General features: G+C 44.2%; 3 protein-coding genes across 10 annotated transcripts in view; all 3 read right to left on the bottom strand.

The window, feature by feature from the left end:
• kif13a (kinesin family member 13A) overlaps positions 1-7,043 on the bottom strand; it is a 34,049-nt gene extending 27,006 nt beyond the window's left edge. For all 7 annotated transcript variants that reach the window (XM_076737185.1, XM_076737180.1, XM_076737182.1 and 4 more), the window contains exons 1-2: positions 6,729-7,043; positions 6,422-6,512 (exon numbers count right to left, since the gene is read on the bottom strand). In XM_076737185.1, coding sequence (XP_076593300.1) covers positions 6,422-6,512; positions 6,729-6,783 — 146 coding nt within the window. In that variant the 5' untranslated portion in view covers positions 6,784-7,043. The remainder of the gene's footprint in view (positions 1-6,421; positions 6,513-6,728) is intronic.
• Positions 7,044-7,775: 732 nt separating this feature from the next.
• On the bottom strand, positions 7,776-9,405 carry LOC143324961 (E3 ubiquitin-protein ligase NHLRC1-like). Its single transcript, XM_076737785.1, has one exon. It carries the CDS (start codon positions 9,222-9,224, stop codon positions 7,956-7,958), a length of 1,269 nt encoding a protein of 422 aa, XP_076593900.1. The 5' UTR covers positions 9,225-9,405; the 3' UTR covers positions 7,776-7,955.
• A 589-nt stretch (positions 9,406-9,994) lies between these two features.
• Positions 9,995-19,024, bottom strand: ptdss1a (phosphatidylserine synthase 1a). 2 transcript variants are annotated; one of them, XM_076737342.1, is made up of 13 exons: positions 18,650-19,024; positions 17,981-18,072; positions 17,527-17,571; positions 17,291-17,415; positions 17,015-17,173; positions 16,764-16,915; positions 16,075-16,216; positions 13,666-13,778; positions 13,390-13,455; positions 12,943-13,042; positions 12,614-12,682; positions 11,877-11,943; positions 9,995-11,679 (listed from the first exon to the last, which is right to left on the bottom strand). In XM_076737342.1, the coding sequence occupies exons 1-13, from the start codon at positions 18,829-18,831 to the stop codon at positions 11,585-11,587; spliced, it is 1,407 nt and encodes a 468-aa protein (XP_076593457.1). In that variant the 5' UTR covers positions 18,832-19,024; the 3' UTR covers positions 9,995-11,584. The 2 variants fall into 2 exon arrangements, with proteins under 2 accessions (XP_076593457.1, XP_076593456.1); XM_076737341.1 differs by having other exon boundaries at positions 10,101-11,700; positions 18,650-19,017.
• Positions 19,025-20,030: the final 1,006 nt, after the last annotated feature.

The following is a 20,030-nucleotide window of genomic DNA, read 5'->3' on the forward strand; positions in this document are numbered from 1 at the left end:
AAAGTACGAAGACCACACTGTAAAAACACTCTGTTACAAGCAAAAGTCCCACGTTTAAAGTCCTACTTATATGACTTATAATCTAGAACAACTTCCATATTGACTCTGATGCATCAGTGTGAGCATTTGACTGTTGTAGCTGATGAAGGTGGAGCTACTTTTAATAACTTTATACACAGTTTGGTCCAGTGGTTCACAACATAACAGACTCTCTACAGGGTCTCAAGATAAATCTGAGGGGTCATGAGATGATTTATGGGAGTGGAAACAATAAAAAACAGAGTATGGGATGTGAAATCTGTTCTCATTTTTTGAACTTTCTGTGCTGCAACCCTTGGGCAGCAGTTGTGTAGCCTCCAGCCAACAACAGCGCACAGGTGAGGTCCGGTCAGGGTAGCAAACAGGTGCCAGACTGTGAGGAGCACGGATCCAAGAGGAAGCTACAATGGTGGACACAGTGCCAATAAAACTATATAGCGAGGCGCAATGCCAAGTGGACAAAGCTCACTCCAAAACCAGAGTGACTGTGGGATTGGTTTCCACCCGCTGGCGAGCACTGAAGGAGAGAATGGAGACGAAGGCTGACGGCAGGTCAGTGCCAGCGCTTAGCAGAGTTAAAGTATCGACTGGTCCGTTACAACAAATGCAATGTTCCTATGAGAGCAGCTTGCATAATAAGCACAAGCAGAGCGCTTCTGGTGGCGTGGACATAAAGACGGACAAAGTGTCTCCACTTCCCGCCACTGTGCAAAAATGAAGCCATGATATCCAAACTTATCCGAAAAATGAACACTTGAACAAACATCAATGTGATAAGGACTACCTAGAATGACAGAAACCATCGCTGGGAAAAATATGTTTGACGTGTACCGAGGTGTTCTGGCTCCACTGTCATGTTGTACATACAGTCAGTGCTATACCTTGAACCAGTGACTACTCCCATCAGCTAAAGGTAGTGGGAGCAAACAGCTTCATATTTCCCTCTGGGCTGCAGTGGAGTAGACGTATCAAGTAGAATAACACAGAAATATCCACATAAAGTATAAGTACCTGAAAACTGTCATTAAGTGTAGTACTAGACTAAATGTACTTGATTACATTCCACCACTGGCCTTGGCTAATGGCTCCAAGGCTCGTTGTTCTGACTAAAATTAGCTCCCTATGAAAATATTCGGGGTGGCTGGGGGATATCACTCATTAGGTCATCAGCATAACTCCACAACGTTTCTGCATCATGGTAACCTCTGTCGCAAGGCAACGGTGGTAAACATGGAGGCGAGACAGCCTACCAGCCTCATGAGTCAAAGTTCCAGCATGAAAGCCAAACTCTGGATGTCAAAAACAGCCTTAATGAAGAGCGCCGCCGTCAGCAGCACGCATGACGCTCATGCCCGCTTCTGCGCGGAGTTTCCACAACAAATGTTAACAACACAACATATGATGCAGGCGGGGTCTAATTTAATCCTCTCCGGCATTTCTGACACCACTGTGATGAGCTGGGTCAGCAGGCCGCGGGCCAAGTGTGTATGTGTGTGTGTGTGTGCTAAAGACAGAGAGGGCCACATCTGCTCTAAAGCCTTAAATTTGGTTCCTTTCGAAGGCATCAAGCAAGCCAAAAAGAAGTGAAGTTCATTAATTTGTTCAACATGGCGAGGCTTCCCCCCCGGGGGAAATGAAGTGACACATTTACTGCCAGGACACACCTCCTGCAACCCGACTGCTTGCTAAATGTCACTTATCTGAATACATGTGCCATATGGCTGCTCAGGACAACAGACAACAAAAGGCAGAGCAAGCATGCACACGAAGGGCAAAGCATATCCCAAAAGTCATCAAAGAGAAATACGGCAAATAGATTGTTACAGTCATTACATGCTTGAAGTTAATGAGATCTAATGAGCGGGATATTCCTCCGCAGACAGACAAGTTAAAAACTTTTTTAAGCTTTTGTTAATGTTGCCTGGCTCCACTTCCCCTCAATGAGACTGAAAGTGAGTCCACAATAAACCTATCCCACCATGAAATTAAATTCATGTAAACACAACAAGCTGGCGTCAAAACTTCAAAAAGGCCTCGTCTGAGAGGAACATGCGAGGAGGAAAACCGGAGTCGTTATGGAAGAAATGTCTGAGAGCGGATTTTCACATAGGCCGCTCTCCGAACGAGAAGCCACATCTGAGATTAATGAAGCACAGGCTTGACAAAGAGGGAGGACGCCATCTTTTCTCAATTCCGGATCAAGATGTAAATAATGTCCCACCCTCTAAACAAACAAGGAACAGTCCTCGAGAGAAAACGCTCATTTTATCAGCGACGCGCAACACTTTCTCCTAATGGGCCGCATGAAAAAAGCTTTAAAGAGAAAAGTTGGGCCGATGGCGCCTAATTTAGGCCAACTCTGAGAACAACGTCTTACTGAATGGAAAGGTTGATTATTGGCGCACAGGGAGCAAAATGGAAAGACAAAGGGAACATTCCTGAGGGCAGCCACTGGACAAGGCAGCATTGTCAGCAAAGGCCTGTTTTGGAAAGCACGATGACACTTGGTCACATGTGACTCGAGAGAAAGTGCGAGCAACCTGCAAAACTTCAGCAATGTGGGAGACGTCTATTTGTGTCTTTGACAGTAATGTATGATAAAGGTTAACGAACAGACAGAGAGCATGAGAGGCTCGCTGTGGAGGCCGTGACGAAGCACATGTTGACCACATTGAGTCGGTGTCCGGATTGATTGTAGAACACACGGAGCAAAAAACAGGATTTCATCACAAAATGAGCTCAACTGCAATTAAATGCAGAATGCTGCAGAATGAGGGTACCATTTAGAAAAATCCCATCCATTAGAAGTGTTTTTTGGGTTTTTTTTCTTCAAAGTGCCTAAGCCAAACGAACAGAAAAAAATGCTGCTGCTATGTTTCGGTGTCCCTCACAAACACACAGAGTCACGTCAAAGAGGTCCTCTGTGAGACAGAGACAGACAACACGCTAGCACGAGCTCATCATTTCAACAAACTCCACACGGGGAGGTGCAAGGCTGCACATGCGGGGGCAGATATTCTGTTAGGGTCAAGCCCCTCTGACAGACCCACTGCGGTCAGGCTGCGTATGGAGGCTTTCCTGCAATGATGTGTTCCATCAAAGTGATTGATATTCATTCAGTTTGACTTTCTGATGACAAAATGTGCTTAAATCGTAAAACAGAGCCCACAAGATGAGGAAGCGCTGCACAAGTAGCACCCCGCGAGTGAACGGCTTTTTAAGCTGAAGCTCCCCTTCACTCGATTCAGATTACAGCATCCGAGTAAGCGAGATAACTCAGTCGAGTGGAGATAAACCCAATTGAGCTCTTCTAACCATTAGTGATAAGGAAGAGATTACAGCGGAAATTACAAGCTTGGTTACAGACATTATCAGATAAAGACTTCCACCGGTCGTCTTGAAACGCTCGTCCGCAGAGCTGCAGCAGCACGGAGGATAAAAGTTAGACGGAGAGGCCGACGAAGAGATGTCTTGATTTAAACACACGTTTTTTAAAAAACACGACGCAGAGGCGGGGTTGACGTGAAGAAGATTTTCTGAGGCTCGGCGGCCCTGTATCCAATTGTTGCACACTGACAGACACGCTGGGGCATGACGGATGTAATACGGCCCCATTGTGCGAGTCGAAGGGTATTTTCTTGTCACGACGCTCCACCGCTCATCCCCTGCGCAGACAGCAGCCTCAGGTATTTCTCTGCCACTCCACCCCAGCCTTCATTGTGTCTAAACCCCAAAGGAGAGCAGACTGGCGCGTGAAAGCAGAACTACGCTCCCAGACTCCCATTTCAAAAGTGCCACTGGTGCCAACTTAACAAGCAGATGAAAGATAAGACTTAAGAAACTTAACCTGTCGCCCTGAAGTCAAAATCCATGCTTCACTTGCCCACCACCCAGATCACTGTTCACTTCTCAGGGAAATAGGAGAGGGCGTCTGGGTCACGAGTGTTGCTATAATGCTCAGCGGTGCAAAGAATGAGGCTTAGCCATCAAAGGAAATGCCTTATATTTCTTCGAATTCTTTACGGGACTTGCTGTGCTGTGTGGTCTCTGCAAATCCTGACTGAAACTCAGAGGCTCCAAGTTCACCCCACGAGAGACTTCATCTCCGTATTTCATCAGACTGAAGCCATATGTAGTGTTTTAAGGTATTGAACAAAGCTATTGTTTCGCCGCCGTTCTTTTCCCATCGTTGAATCCACAGTCTCAGGAATAAACAAGGGTTCAGTTCATTTTAGATGTGTCTACATAAAAATATCTATTACTGTTCCCTCGCTGCGGCTGTGCTTGAGCATTCCCACGAGAGAGAGAAAGGTTCCCATGATCTGAGCCCTGCAGCCATATTTGGCGTGCTAATACCCACTAAATCTGACACATTCGCAACACACAGGAACAGGTGTCTTCAAAACAAGGCGAAGTCTTAGCGATCAGGGTATCCCCTTCTGCGGCTCCACAAGCAGCCGAGAGGAAAATTACATGGTTTAAGAAAACCATGGCAGCCTAAACACAGAGACCCAAAACACACACACACACACACACGCACACATGCACACAGCACGAGCACTGAAATGTTAACAAGTAATTATATGCCTGGACTACACTATAGAAAAGAAATGTGACATAATAAAACCAGACTGAACCGAGGCCATCGTCACTCCACAGACATTAAGAGCTGGACTTGATGAAATTGTCCACATTTCAAAAATAGATTTGGCAGAATAAAAACTGACCCTGGACACAATCTGTCAGACTGAAATCCAGCAGAAGCTGAAAAGATCAAGATCGGCGTACGATGTCTCACTCAGATATGAAACCGTGTTTGCGTCTTACACAACCACAACAGGTAGCAGAGGAAGCATTCAGCATCAGATCCAAACACGTGTCTGTTCACTGAGAAAACACTGCAATCCCTGCACACTTCCTGACATTCCTGACCTCTCACCCACAACGGTTTTTAGTTCTCATGCATCCTATTCTGCATACGTTAGATCTGATTTGTTTAATTGTCTGGAACGCCGCCATTGTGTGGCAATTTCAGCTCTGATAATCGCCCTAAACACAGGTTAATGTGTGGACCCGAGGTGCTGGGGGAGCCAGCTCATTACCATTTAATGCTGACTGTTGGTTACGTGGAACAGCGGAGAATGTGGTCCACTTAAACAGTCCTGGACGTGGGCCATGAGGACCCGTGCTTACCTCTCATGACGTCCATTTGAAATAACCAGAAATAATAACTGATAAATCAGAGGAGAAAAGAAAAAGTCCTGGATTTTCTTTCCCTAAATGAGCATCTTTTCAGATTTACGCGCACCAGAGGGTAACCAGGTCAGCTGTTTAATCATGTGAAAAAGGGCAAAACTGGAGAAGGAACAAGAAACATGAGATCTCTGGATGTTACTAACAGGCATGACATGCGAATGACTTGATAATCAACCGGCCATCATCAGCCTAGACGTAGTGTGCAGCACAAACTGCAGGGCTTGTTCTTGCTGACCTTCACTGTGCAGCCAGGGTGCGAGAAGCATCAGAGGATGCTGAGCTTTCCTTTTGCGAATGAACGCCTGAGAAAGCGTGCCGCTTCCTGCCATCTGTGAAAGGCACGGTGTGGTCGAACACCACTTTGAACGCCACATAAGTTAAATCAGTTCTGACTCGGGAGATTTTACGGCCGCTCGCCCCGAGGCTGCACATCAATCTGCTCTGTCCAAGCAGCCGTCCTCATGTGTCAGACACGCTCAAACGCCACCTCTGGCCTTAAACTGCACATCAGATTATGCAAAATATGCGGCTGTTATATTATCTGTATGTGCATCTTTGTGCTGAGGTGACTAGTATTGGAAAGTTCACATGAATTGCATAATATAATATCATGTTTCAAGCAGGTGGGTGACAGACATGATGTCCTCAGCAGCAGCAGCAGCCGCAGCGGCGGTGGTGGTGGTGCAGTATTACTGTTTGTCTAATGCTTTCTTTATGTGAAGAAACTGTTGGAGCTGAAGTGTAACCCTCACTGCTGTGGATCATCATGCTGTCTAATGCTCTGCTGTGTTTTCAGACACTTGAGCAGGACATATGGTCCACCAGCTCACTGGAAAGACAGTTATATGCTAACCTTGAATGTTATTGTTACTGTATTGCAACCAGGGTGGGATTAAGTTGTTACAGTGAGGGTGCAGCCTGCATTTTTCTGCACTTACAGGCTTTTCCAAAACACCCAGAGTCCCCACAGTGCACTGCAAAGACTGTTTGCACTCAAACTAACCACAGTAAGGCAAAAGATGCCCCAGCTACAAGAAGCTCCCTGCACCATATTGCTTGCTGTAATACAGTTTGCTCGTGTTAATTTGCAAATACACACTTCTGGCTGTGTTTCAGCTTTGTTTACCTGTTCTCCCCTTTCGCATTTGAAGGTGGGGGGTGCAGGACTGTTTGGTTGTCCTCCATATCCACGACACATTTTGTATTCAGTTCAATTTCTGTGGAGAGAAGTTAGTTGGGAAAGCAGAGCAGAATGCGGGGGTGTGAGGAGTCAAATCGGAGCTACTTTCTTCAAACTATAAGTCGCCTTCAGGCTCGAAACTCAAGCCGAGAGCAGCAAATGGCGAAGAAATCCAAACTTTATGATAACGTAGCATGATCCGAGGAGACAGAAATGTGAGTTTGCGAGCGCAGATCGTCGCTTTAACACTTACCTCTGCGGTTCATGGGCCGGACTCTCACTGCAACTTTTACCTTTGTATCCGACATTTTCGTCCACTTTTCTCTCCCACCCTGTCTATGCGCCGAGCTATCAGTGTGCAGTCCGCGAATCCGCGACGAGAAGCCCGGATTTCTGCCAGAAAACAAGGGCTCTAGTTAACCATCCCCGAAAGAGTCCACACCTCGAGGAGAAGAGATAGGAATATGTTCATTTTTCCCCCTTTATATCCATCCGGGTTCGCTTTCAGTGCAAATCCAGCACTCTGCTCCAACCTCAGACAGCATCCCCACCGCCATCTTCCACTGGGAGCACGACTGCTCTCCTCTGGCAGACCGGAGGCGGCGGTGCCAAACAGGGGACAGGATTTACACACCGCGCCGCTTCTCCGGGGCGGGGTGGGGGTGGGGGGGTGAGGGGTGGAGGGGGGGCGATGGGCGAGAAATGTGAGGCAGTCTGACAAGTTGATTTACATGAACCCATGATCAGCATCATTAAAAGGCCGAGTGAAGAGCAGAGGGTTTATTAGAAAGGCACTTTAAACTGTCTCTGACACACACACACACACACACACACACACACACACACACACACACACACACACACACCAATCCAATGGGTTTATCGATTGCTTTGTTCACAATCAAAATGAGATTAATAAAAGGCCTCATACGTAATATTAAACACTTGTATTATGTACCAAATACGGAGGGCTGCGGTGCACATGTCCCCACCGAGGAAATATATTCCTATTTCCTTTGCCCCCCAAAAATCAAATTTAGCTTTTCCATTTGGTCTCACTTTAATAAGTTTATTTGTTTATCACGCACCCCTAGACCTTTGAGGACCTCAAATTTAATCTCTATTTCAGTCATCACAGGTTTCAGGACTTTGAAATTTGAAGGATTTTTGAGGTGAGATGAAGGTATTCAAAATAAAAAAAAACAGAAAAAAAAATGGTTTCAGGTAACAAATTATTTTTTCTTTTCTTTAATCTTCTTGTGACCCCCTCAGATTATTCTCGGGACCCCTTTGAAAGGTCCTGACCCCCCTGTTTGGGAAGTGATTGAAGTATGTGTTAGTGAATGATACAATTGTATTTTCATTAGCTGGTACAGAGGTTTCAAAACAAAGCATACAGTATTCTACAGCACTTATTTTATTTATATTGACATTTATAATTTTCAATGTCAGAGTTATGATAAGCTACATTTCACATCAGCTACTCTGGCCTGTTCATACATGAGCTATGTGATGGCCCAGCATCAGATTTAGCAGAATAAACCTTCACTGTGTGGTCTCCGCTGTCCAAAATGAGCAGCGTGTTGTTCAGACACACCAGTCCAGTTGGGCGGATGAGATGGTCTCCCACCAGAGGAGTCGGGGCCGGGCCATTCTGGAGCTTCCCCAAACTCCAAATCATCCCGTGACTGGAGTCAATCACTATCACATCTCCGTCTCTGTCAAAGGCCACACCTGACATGTTCAGCCTCACCCTGGACTGCAGGGTCAGACTGAAACTGTCTGTCTGATAGAGCAGGTGGAAGTCTTTTGAAAACACTCTCAGCCTTGTGTGTTTCTGCCTCCCCGGTGGACATTTATCATCAAATAAATGCTCCATCACTGCAGTGCTCCCGCTCACCTGACAGCAGGCCACTGCTTTTGGACGCTGGAGGTCTGAAATGGCTGTCTGAAGCTCAAGAACGAAACCATGAGTGTAGTCCACTTTTACCTGGGACAGCGTGCCGGCCTGGACATCCGAGACCAGAATGTGCCCACAGCTGTCTGTGTCCACACCCCAGGGCACCTGAAAGGAATCTTTGACTGTTAACACGTGGTTCCCCCTGGACGTGAAAACCTTCAAAGCTTCATCTCCTGCATCCGTCACCACCACGTAACCACAGGGAGTCACCGTCACATCCACTGGGTAACAGATCTCCCCACCGGCTCGTCCTCTTCGCCCAAAACTGTGCAACTTCTTGCCCTGTGGACTGAACACCACCACCCTATCCTCCCCATCATGCACCACCACAGTTGTCCCTGAGGAGCCGAAAATGTCTATCCCAGTGGGGTTAATGAGAGTCCCCCAACCACCAAAAAGTGTGCAGACATGCAGAGCTGTGGCTGCCAGACCTGCAGCCAAGTCAAGGCCTCGCTTTGCCCTGTGAGGAGGAGCAGGGGATGTGGGACGCCAAGGCGACAACAACTCCTGCAGGTCACTAAGAACCTGGCAGTGGGAGGTGCCGTCAACACTGCACAGCTGTCGACAGAACGGGCACTCCAGCTTCCTTAGGAGAGGGTGGGACAGAGCCGTGATGCATTCCAGACAGAGTACATGGCCACAGGAAAGGCTCTGTGGTCTGTGCTCCCTCTGCTGAGTGCTGAACTTCTCGAAGCAGACTTTACACTCCAGTAAGTTGATCTGGATCTCTCTCAGAATCCCCTCAGGACTCACGCAGCCACGACTCAGGGAACCAGGACTCTTGGCCATGACTGCAATATCCTGATGTTCTTTAAAGCTGCTGAGCGTTCAGTCAACCGACGCAGGCAGCAGGAGGTTCAGCAAACCTGAAGAAGACAGACTGGTGATTTAAGCGAGATGGAGTGAATGATGAAGAGAGGGGTATGAAAGCAGAGCACGGCAACATTCTTGTCAACACACTCATGTCCTGTGCTTTAGGCCCAGAGAGTCACGTGACATTTTTTGCACCACTGAGGCTCTCTGCTGCCCTCCTCTGGATATCAACTAAAACACAATTTGAAGGATTTCAGTGGTTACAACCCCTGTTATCTCTTACAGTGACAGCAGAAGCAAATAGCAGAAAAAAACATTCTTCCTTCTTTTATAATGTATATTAAATAGTAAAACATAAAAGCATTTGGCTGGGCGGTGTTACATTATGTCATTGTGTGGCTGAATACTCAGTGAAACGACAGCTGCTGAGGCCTCTTTCCAGGTACCTGTGCTGCTACTGTTAACGTTAAGGACTAGATGAGATTTCTCGCCGTTCTTTTCCCAAGGAACATCAACCGTGTCTTCAAAAACATCTTGCTATAGGTCAGCAAGAGGCAGCTATTTCAGTCCGAGTTTCATGGTGTGCAGACCGAGTGAAATCTGATCCCAGACGAGCAGTGCTCGAGTCAGCCAATCCCATGCTGCCACTGGGTGCTCTTCAGTGGTCGAGCAAGGTCATTCATGGTTTCCTGTAGTTAAGTATTCAAACAGCATCCTAATTACAAACTGCTACTAATACTACAAAATGTATTTAAAGAGTAATAAAGGCTTTTATTGTTGAAAGCACGTTGTAAGCGCAGTATTGATCCTCTATTCCAAAAACAAATACCTCAAATGACAACTCACAAAGAGTTTAAGAGGAAATGTAAAACATTTTTAATATGTTTCATTGTTTCACAGTGAAAAAGAACAGCACAAGTCATTTTCAACAGAATTGCTTTTGGCAAATGACATCTAAATCCAGAGACAATGTACCCTTTATAGTGTCTACTGTAGCACAGGAGCCTGGTCCATTCCACAGAGGTCAACGTCTGGATTGTCAGGGATTATGAGGGCTATATCTGTACTGAGATGATGTTGATAGAGCAAATGAAAATAAACCTTCAGTAGCACTCGAAGCAAAGAAGAATCAAACACAAAAAGCTGCAAATTTAGTCTTAGTACAAACTGAAGAGTTGGGAATAAAAAAGAACATGCAAACAGGCACAGGGGTCAATTAAAACGTTGCAACGATAGTGAAAGACATAAAAAGAACAATACTGGCATCCTGGTGTGTGCTGGAATATAAAGATCTGTTGACTAATCTTGTAACTTTTTCCTACTAAAACACTTGATTTGATTTGACACAGCCATGCAAATGCAATATATGCAATAACAAAAAGGACGACAGTTAAACAAAGTCACCCGCACACAACACATGCAGGAATTTAAATAATTGCCCTCTGTTATCAGTACGGTAAAAAAAAAGAAAAAAAAAAAGAAAAGAATAATGATAGCAGCCACAGACGGACAGGAGAGTAAAATCACTCAAGGTCACAATGATTCACAAAATACTCAAACATTACAAAATGTACAGTATTTGCAAGAAAACATTCTGGAAAGTGCTTAAACTGTGTGCTTTGCTTTGTTCCAGGTCAAACGCAAACCTCGGTTGATACCAAGCTAAAGCCGTCTTGCATCGAAATCCTCCCTACATTCAAGCCAACGAGACAAGTGTGAACATCTACGATGTAAATAGACAATAACAGCTGCTAATTAAAAACTTCAGCCTTTCTGTGCTATAAACATACAGTAGAGGCTCCAATTAACGTGATAAATTCTACATAATGGCTTTTAACATTGAAATGTGTAGAACCAACATACTGGAGTTCAAGCTGGTGTAAACCAGCCAAATGTACATTAACCATCACTGATATAGTGTATCATAGGATAAATGTTGGTAAATTATAGTTCATTAGCTACAATGATCATGCAGTCACATCTAGACTTGGCAGTTTTTGTTGCCACCTCTTCCTCTCACACACAAAATACCACTCTTTCACTCACACTGAAACCTGTGATCAGCGGTTAAGGAGTTGTTGTTTTTTTTATGACTACAGCACACAGTGTGCATTTCTGTAGCCCAAGCCTCTGTGCACTCCAGGTAACACTGCACGGACCTGTTCATCCACTTAGTCTCTCCGGTCCCTACTCCCTCTACTATAGGTGGGGGCTTTCTAGACTTCAATTACACCAGGAAGCGCTTGTATCTTTACCCCCTTTTCACCCTGTGATCCTTCACACCTGGCTCTCCGGAAAGAGTTCAGGAGTCGTCCACCAGTCTTTAGCTCCAACTCCTACTGACCATCCAGGCCGTTGATGGATTTGGTCTTCCCTGAGCCCTTCCCTCTACGTCTGGCTGTAGGGCTGTCGCCGTCCACCTCTGTCTCTCCTGGAACGTGAGGGTCAAACACTTGGAGGTGAGTTTGTAAAAAAAAAAAAAAAAAAAAAGGAACTGAACTTTTACAGTATGAGTAAAACACCATCCAAACACTAGGGGTCAGCCTTTTACAGTATTAGAGTGGATGATTAATGCTTATTTTACAAGTCTTTTTCATGTGTTAATAAATAACAGTCCAGTTGCTTTACCTTTAAAAGCTTCTGACACATAGTCAGCAGATTCTGTGTAATTACTGTCTTCACATTCTGAGAGGCTCTGTGAGAGGAGAAGAGGTCAGAAACATGACACACGTGTCATTAACTGGAGAGGGAACATATAGAAGCTAACTGACGCTGCACAGCATTCATAGTGCACCGGCTCATGACAAACTTTAAGTGGCGACATATATACGAAAGCATAACACTGCTGGCTCCACCGATCTGATGAACAACTGTGTCCGTTATGTAAATGCAGCTTTATTCAAACATGACAGCACCTTTACAGAAAGCCACTATGCTAGTGCAACATGTGGCATGTGAGAGGCAGCGGTGTAACTGCTGAGAGCCGCGAGGAGTTGAAAAGCAACGACATGAAGGTTTTCTCACAGGCTGCATCAATGACAAATTCCAAAACTTGAGTTGCTGTTGCAGCCTTAATTAGTGACCATTATGAGCATGAGCGACGCTCTCCCTCCATTTTCACAGAGAATCCTAAAAATACGTTTTCTCATCAATAATCTTTGAGAGAGCATTTCAGCTGCCTACTTTCTATTGTCCGACAGCACACAGCCATAGAAGAGACGTCAAGTTGGGACTTACATGTTGAGAAAATATAGAGAGGGACAGCTGGTCTGATCATTACTGTGGTAACTTTTTTTACACTAAAGATCCATATTAGTTACTTCTTGTTATTACCTATACGACATACTTTAAAGCAATAAATATACCTTTTCTCTTGGACCATAATTTTCAGCAACCCACACCATTCCATACAGGCACAGGAATGTAATGAAGGCCTGAAACAGATCAAACATAACAGAGAAGGTTTAATGATTCTCAGAAAATCCATAATCAATAACTAAAATGTGTTCTATGTTGAAACAGAAAGATATGTGTGAAAAATGACGGAGTATGCTGCCAGCAAAATGGAGACACATGATTTCATGTGTTTTAAAGCATGAAATCATGTGGCATATAAAGGACATAACTAACCGCAGAAGACCATAGTAATTCATTTTGACACAGAAGTGCAGCAGCAGGGTGATCCTGATCTTACCAAACACAGCAGCCATAGGATCACATAGAGGATCTGTGTTTTTGAGAACAAGTCCTGTCCAAACTTAATACACGCCAAGGCCTCCAGAAAGGCTATTGCCCTGTGAATGCAGGGAGAAAAAAAAAAACAACACACACACACACACACAACTGAAACCTCTGACCCACCTGCAGTTAACTTTCACAAAACAAATATGGGCGTACGTAGTTTTTACCTGAGAGCAGCGCTACACTCACTGACCTGAACACAGTAACATTTGCTAAGTGAGATTTAATACCCCAGTAGATCAGTTAACATGACTTCCATTATGTGCGCTCACTGCTGGTGGCTCTCTGATATGCAAAGCAGAGATACGCTACAGTTCACACAGAAATATATGGTGTAGTACAACTGATACAGTCTTTCTAGGAGGGAAAAATCAACTTCTCCAGTTCAGGTTTCACTTACCCAAACACCCAGCACTGGGTCCCAACTCTCTTGCACTGTGTGTCTGTAAGGTACGCATAATACTGCCTAAAGCAAAAACACAAACACAATGCAAACATTAGCAAATTTCACCTGCAGTTCCAGTCACTCGCTTGCCTCACCCTCAGTCTATTTGGCAAACTGTCAAAACAAGGAACTGCACATGAGCATGCAACAAAGTACAACATCCCCAAAGAATCTGACATTTGTTTCCATAGATAATGTCCCCCCTAATAAAACTGTCTTCGGTGTCTTTACCTCACTGTTGGAGCTGTGATGATACCAATGAAGAGGATCCGACACCAGCTGAGAGCGTGGCTCGCGGGAAAGACGAAAATATGCTTGAGGAAGAACGTGTTCAACTCTGTCAGCTGTGGACCGAGAGGGAACAGAGATTTTCATATGAAATAGGTACTGATATACTACCTGCTAACATAACACAGAGAAGCAGGGCAGACACATTTCTGTTGTACTGGCTCTCTATTACAGCACAAAACCTGAAGAAAGTAAATATACACTCATTCTGAATTTGATGCCTACATGTTCAAAGTCGGACAGAGGCCTGTTCATCGCAGTGTCACATCACCTTTTCACAGTAACTGGTGAAGTTTTGAAAATGAAATTCTTTCCATTCTTGCTTTATATATGACGTCAGCTGTTCACCAGTCTGGACTGTGCCACATATATTCAATGGGAAGCAGGTCTAGACTGCAGGCGGGCCAGTCTAGTTCTTACACTGTTTTCCCTTAAAGTCATGCTGCTGGAACACACACACAAAAAGTGGTCTGACATGGTCTTGCTAGAATAAGCGTTGTCTGCATGACATCGTGTTGCTCCAAAACCTGTATGTACAGCAGTAATGGTGCCTTCACAGATGTGCAAGCTACCCATGCCATGGCCACTAACACATTTTAAAAATTATATTATAGATTTTAGATGGTAAAATCCCTAAATTCCTTGCAATTGTGCATTGATGAATGATCTTAAACAGTTGGACTATTTGTTCATGCAGTGCTTCACAAAGTGTTGAACCTCTCTCCATCCTTGCTTGTGATCGACTGAGCCTTTCCAGGATGCCCCTTTCATACCCAATCATGATTCTATCACCTGTTACCAATGAACCTGTTTACCTGTGGAATGTTCCAAACAGGTGTTTTTGGAGCATTCCACAACTTTCCCAGTCTTTAGTTGCTCCTGTCCCGACGTGTTTGAAATGTGTTGCTGACATCACATTCACAAAGAGCATTTACAAAACACAATAAGAGCATTAATATAATGTCTTTGTACTGTATTCAATTAAATCCAGGTTGAAAAGGATTCGCAAATCATTGCATTTTGTTTTTGTTCACACTTTACACAGTCGAACTTTTCTGGGCTCAGGGTTGTACTCGTGGACTGTGTTATATTTAATTTCACAGGCCCTTCTCAGAGCATGTTTTTACTCGCCATTGTGGAAAAAAAGCAAGATTTACTAATTACCTCAGAGCCAGTGGACTTTACTCACAGCAGACATTTTGATGTTATAGCAGGACAAGCACGGGTGTAGCACATAACATTTAATTACAGCTCTGTTCCATTAACATGTGCCTGTAAGCCATGACAGTGAGACTAAAGCAGAGCAGGAACTGGCCCACCTACAAGGTATGCAGTCAAAAAGTCAAAATGTCTGCTGTGCGTAAAGTCTAATGGCAACTGGGCTCTTAATTATTGCTTTATTACAGGCAGATGCACTGAAAAGGTCAATCAGTGCAGTCTGTAGTTAAAACATGCTGACAGGATAACCAATTGTGACAGAAATACACGGTGCAATGCCTGGCCTGCTTTGGCAATGAAATCTGGGCTGTTCTTGATCTGATCGAAGTACTTTCCAGACAAAAATGTAGTACTTTTCTTTTTCACTTTCTATTTTGTGGCCACACACAGTCAATCGATTGTTTTAAAAAAAAGCTAACTCTTATTTTAGCCGCTTTGGGTTGAGGTTAGGACACTGACAAAGATTCTCTTACAATGCATGTCACGCTTGGATTAACAAATTGGCAACAGTACGAGCAGTTCATTTTGGGGGACACTTCGTCCAATTCCCTCTCATTCGCACTGGAAGATAATGAGAGGGAGGCCTGCTGCCGTGTTATTCACTCATTTGGCCTGGAGCCTGTGTGGTTGAAGACAGCGAAGAGCAGCTAAACTGTCACCACACTGAGCAGAGCTGAGCCGTCCCACATCTCTTCAACTACTTCTCAACGAGTGGTTATTACTATTTAAAGCCTCGAGAGAGTTGGGAGCTACCTGAGTGGAGGACAATGTTGTTTCATCACCACACAAAAATGAAAGAAACAGCAGCTTTCATTGCCACAGAAGTGGCTAGAAACGTGGCAGCCATAGTTGACTCTTCAGCTGAGAGTTCTCCATCTGTGGTTTTCTCATTATCATAAATTGTTCACAAGTAATCCAGTTTGTGTTCCACTCTTATGGGATTAGCTGTTAAAGTGTGGACAGCAGAACACACATGCATTATATAGATCCATGTGAGACAGGTTTTAGATTTCAACAACGGAGGAGGCAATCAGATTAGCCTGGATTTAGCACGCACAGCACACGGGATGATCCCTGACTAGTCAGCACTTAAGTCACCATGAGATGGTGAGAGGGGATTTCTCACTGACGCACCTGCCAGATGATCATGAACAGATAGACGCCCGTCACTCGCTGCAGGGAAGACTTTGGGTCGAGCCAGCGTACATACGTCCAGCTCGCAGGGGTGAACTGTAACACGGCTCGCTTGATCTTCCCCGTGGTGGTGTGGATGTCCCTGGATGGGAAGCACAGGAGAAGGATTACAAAGACCTGCAGGTAGACTTACAGTAAGTGTTATGGTAGTGCTGTAGACAAAGCCAGATGAAAGCAATGCCATCGCATTAATCATTCAAGTCCACTCCTGCTTGATGAACTTGTGAGATCATATGTCAAACCAGCAATTTATGCATCTGAAATGCTTCGCTTGAGTGGAAAATCTTACTTAGTTACTGTTGTACTTATTCTGCCGTCCCTCATTTCTTATACATTACAAACACTTTTATATAACCTGGATGAAAGTTATCAATGGATTACTAGAGAACATTTACAAAGATGAATAAAGTAAAGTTGGCTTTCATTGGACTCACATTAAAAAATGTTCTTGAATGAACATAATAAAGCAAAAGAAAAAAGAACTGATGATGTCTAGCTGTCACTGTATTAGATATACCAGGCTTACAATATAAACCGCACTTCCCTTTGCACAACCTATAAATGGCTTAGAAAATTGGTACTGTTGACACTAGATAAAACTGTAGCACAGCTGTAGTCTATTCCCATACTTAATACTGGCCCAGTGGTAGGTCCTCATCTCCAAAAAGCGGCAGACAGTCATGCCAAGCCAGATGCCTCCGCCATTACACAGCAGAATGTCCAGTATCACCTGGTCCCACCAGCACTCGGCAAAGTTAGGCAGCAGATGCATGAAGAAGAGCTGTGGCAACAGGAGATTAGGCAGACAGAGAGAAAGTGATAGGCAACGGGATGCTACAGGATGCTGTGTGATAACCTAATCTGGTGCATGCTTCCGTACTTCAGTGAGCTCCCAGGTAATACTGATGGTCCAGCAGAGGCCATAGCTTCGGATGAGCAGGGCCTTCATACCCCAGCCCCAGAAATGGCTGAATGCAAAAATGTCAAAATGGCTCAGGATTCTCTCCCAGGTGATGACATGGCAGTTCACAGCATACTCCTGCAGAGAGCAGCGCAGACAGCCTCATTACAATGACTGATTATCCCCGGGTAGTAAACACAACTGTTGCATGTAAATCAATCTGAGAGGTATTTCCTGTCAGCCGACATCACCCACCATTATGTCTGCCTCTCTCTTGGCATAACGCAGGTTTGGGTCCAACCAATACATTAGCTGCTTCACTTGGTGCCAGTTGAGGAAGATGATGAAAACCAGGAACAGGAAGTAGAGGACACTCAGACCTTAACAGCAGAGAGAGACAATGTTGAGACGGGACATCTGAGTTTGGGGTAAAAAGCAAAACAGTTTTCACCTTTGGAAAATTTCACCAAAAGCAATACAACAATACTCACCAAAAACTATTCGCCATATTGCTGGATGCGGTCTGGTGAACGGACCTACAGTGAGGCACATGAAGATGCTACGTCAAAGATATAATCTACAACAAGGGACAGCATGGATGCATATTTCTCATTATGCCAAAGCAATTAGGTGAGGTTCTTTGTATTGATGTGTCACATGTACAACTTATGTGGACATGATTTATGGCTATGAGAAGGAGCTCAAAAGTCAAAATTCAGGATTCAAATGTCGTTGATAGTCTGTTTTCTATCTATTCCTCTCATAATGGGGTCCTTATTGAATCTCTTCCTTGTTCTAGCAAAGAGTGCGATGTACAGCAGTGATTTACTGTGCGAACATATGTCTGTCTGTGAAGCACCTTCAGGCTTACTGAGAGCCACGTAAACGCACTCGACTTAAAATACAGAACAAAGCAGTAACTTCAGTGCCCTTTTGCTTGCTCACCGTTAGGAAATGCCAAAACACTGATGACAAGGAAGAAGGAGATGACCAGGATGAGCCCCACCCAGAGATTACTGTCAGGATTTCCATCATCTCTGCAGGCAAAGTAAAAAGACAATCCCCAACAAACAGTGAAAACCTCCACTGATACTGTGGTACATGTTAAACAGCCCATTTTATGAGCAAACCTTGCTTCATATCCCAACTGCAGTGATGTGAATGTATCTCACACATGTCCAAGGTTCAAAAACACTGCAAAGACATCAGTTTGCATTATATTATATTTACAGAGCACTGTGGTTTGTAAAGCAGATAATCACGTTAAATGCAACGTCATGACTCCATGTTTCTTTGCTAGTTATATTGTTGTGGCTAATGTCAACACAGGAAACTGCTCATCACTGGACTAACGTTATGTAACACCTCTTTTTATTAGCTTAGAAACAAGAATAATGACAACACAATGCAGGCAGCCATCGCTCGATAAGCTAGCCCAGTGTCCTCGTGCGCATGTAGAATTTCTTTCAGTCAGAGTCTCCATAAAATAGTAGCTAACAGCTAGCTAACCTCCCTGTGTACCTGGCAGTCTCTCACAGCATCACTGCTCCAGTTAGCCGAATGCTAGCTAACTAAGCTAACCCTCAGAGCTACCGCTAGCTGTGAACCACTTACCTTGCGAACGCGAAATACATCAAGCTGAGCACCGTGCATGTCAGCAGCGTTATCGTGTGCGGCCTGTAGAAAAACTCTATGGTGATATCTTCAACCTGCTGCTCGTTTATCATTCGGAAATGCATTCTGTAATTCACATCATCCTTGCTCAAGGTATGAGATCCGCTGTACACGGACGCCATAGATGGCCGCAGTCAGGAGAGCGGCGGCAGCTCCTCACAATAGCATGAGAAAAGTGAGCCACCACGACCAGCAGCTGCAACCAGCGCCGCAAACTGGAGCAGGAAATAGTTAAAATAAATTAAAAACGTCACATAGCAAGCTACCAGCATATAATGCAGAAGCGAGCGAATGAGCTCCAGAGGGTTAAAAAGAGGCGAAGACAGTTTTAGGGAAATTGTTCACTTGTGATTTTGATTGGTGTGCATGTGTTTAGGGAGTGTCCCAAAGCGGAAGAGTCCTCGTGCTCTCCTTCATCATGTGCTGCTATGATTGTTTTTAGCGTGACCTCCATGCAAGGACTTTGAAACAGAGCAGAGGCTGACTCCTGTATCTACCAATTGAATTATCTTGAACTGTGTCCTCTTAATTTGATATTAAGAAAAAAAGTGAATAATACTGAAGGTTTATGGGAACTTGAACAAGGTACAACAGTACAGTTAATTGCATATCAAATGAATGCGCTTCCTCGAATACATCCTTCACACTTCACTGAAAAGTACGTTTACTTGACTGAATTTGTTGTGTGTGTTTATCGCCCCCTTGTGGTCACTCATGATTTCACATGTCAGTGAAACCAAAACATCAGCTCCCACCAGGGGTCTCTATCGTTTTTTCTTAAACAGCAGCAAGGAAGTCCAACCCATGGACACAAATTGTCTAAAGATTCACTGTTAATGTAAGTTCTGTTGGTTATGAGACATTTGAACTATTGTTTTACACATCATCTCTCCACCTTTAGTAAACTGAGTATATGGGTAAACAAATCATCCACTGTACTACATGGGGAGTACTACACAAAAAATGATGAGCAGTAAAGCTGCAAAAAACAGGTTTGGATTTGCAAAATGACCTGAAAACGTTTTGCAAGGCAAACATAATTTTTTTTGGCTATAACACACAATGTAAAAAGCAACTTGTTCTCTTTGGGAGTGTGCTGTTACATGTCTTTTTGGGGGGTTAATTTACTGGTCTTAAAACCAGTTAATTATTGTTAGCTCTTATGTATCATTGTCCAAAGTAGAGGAATGTGTTGTAGGTCCACAAGAAGACAAATGAAGCATAAACAAACCAAAAATCACCTTTATTTGCTATTTGTTTTTTGTTTAAACGTATTCACAAAGAACAGAGTATGATTTAAAAAATCAATGGCATAAAAAAT

Source organism: Chaetodon auriga, chromosome 8 (genome assembly GCF_051107435.1).
Source record: "Chaetodon auriga isolate fChaAug3 chromosome 8, fChaAug3.hap1, whole genome shotgun sequence".
Taxonomy (NCBI): domain Eukaryota; kingdom Metazoa; phylum Chordata; class Actinopteri; order Chaetodontiformes; family Chaetodontidae; genus Chaetodon; species Chaetodon auriga.

Bases quoted from the DNA above. Each gene is read 5' to 3' on its own strand.
- LOC143324961 (XM_076737785.1), bottom strand. From the start codon at position 9,224: ATGGCCAAGAGTCCTGGTTCCCTGAGTCGTGGCTGCGTGAGTCCTGAG.
- ptdss1a (XM_076737341.1), bottom strand. From the start codon at position 18,831: ATGGCGTCCGTGTACAGCGGATCTCATACCTTGAGCAAGGATGATGTG. The intron at 17,416-17,526 runs GTGAGTATTGTT...TCTGCTGTTAAG, and splicing joins AATATGGCGAATAGTTTTTG to GTCTGAGTGTCCTCTACTTC. The intron at 16,217-16,763 runs GTATGGGAATAG...CTTCCCATCCAG, and splicing joins TACCACTGGGCCAGTATTAA to GGACATCCACACCACCACGG.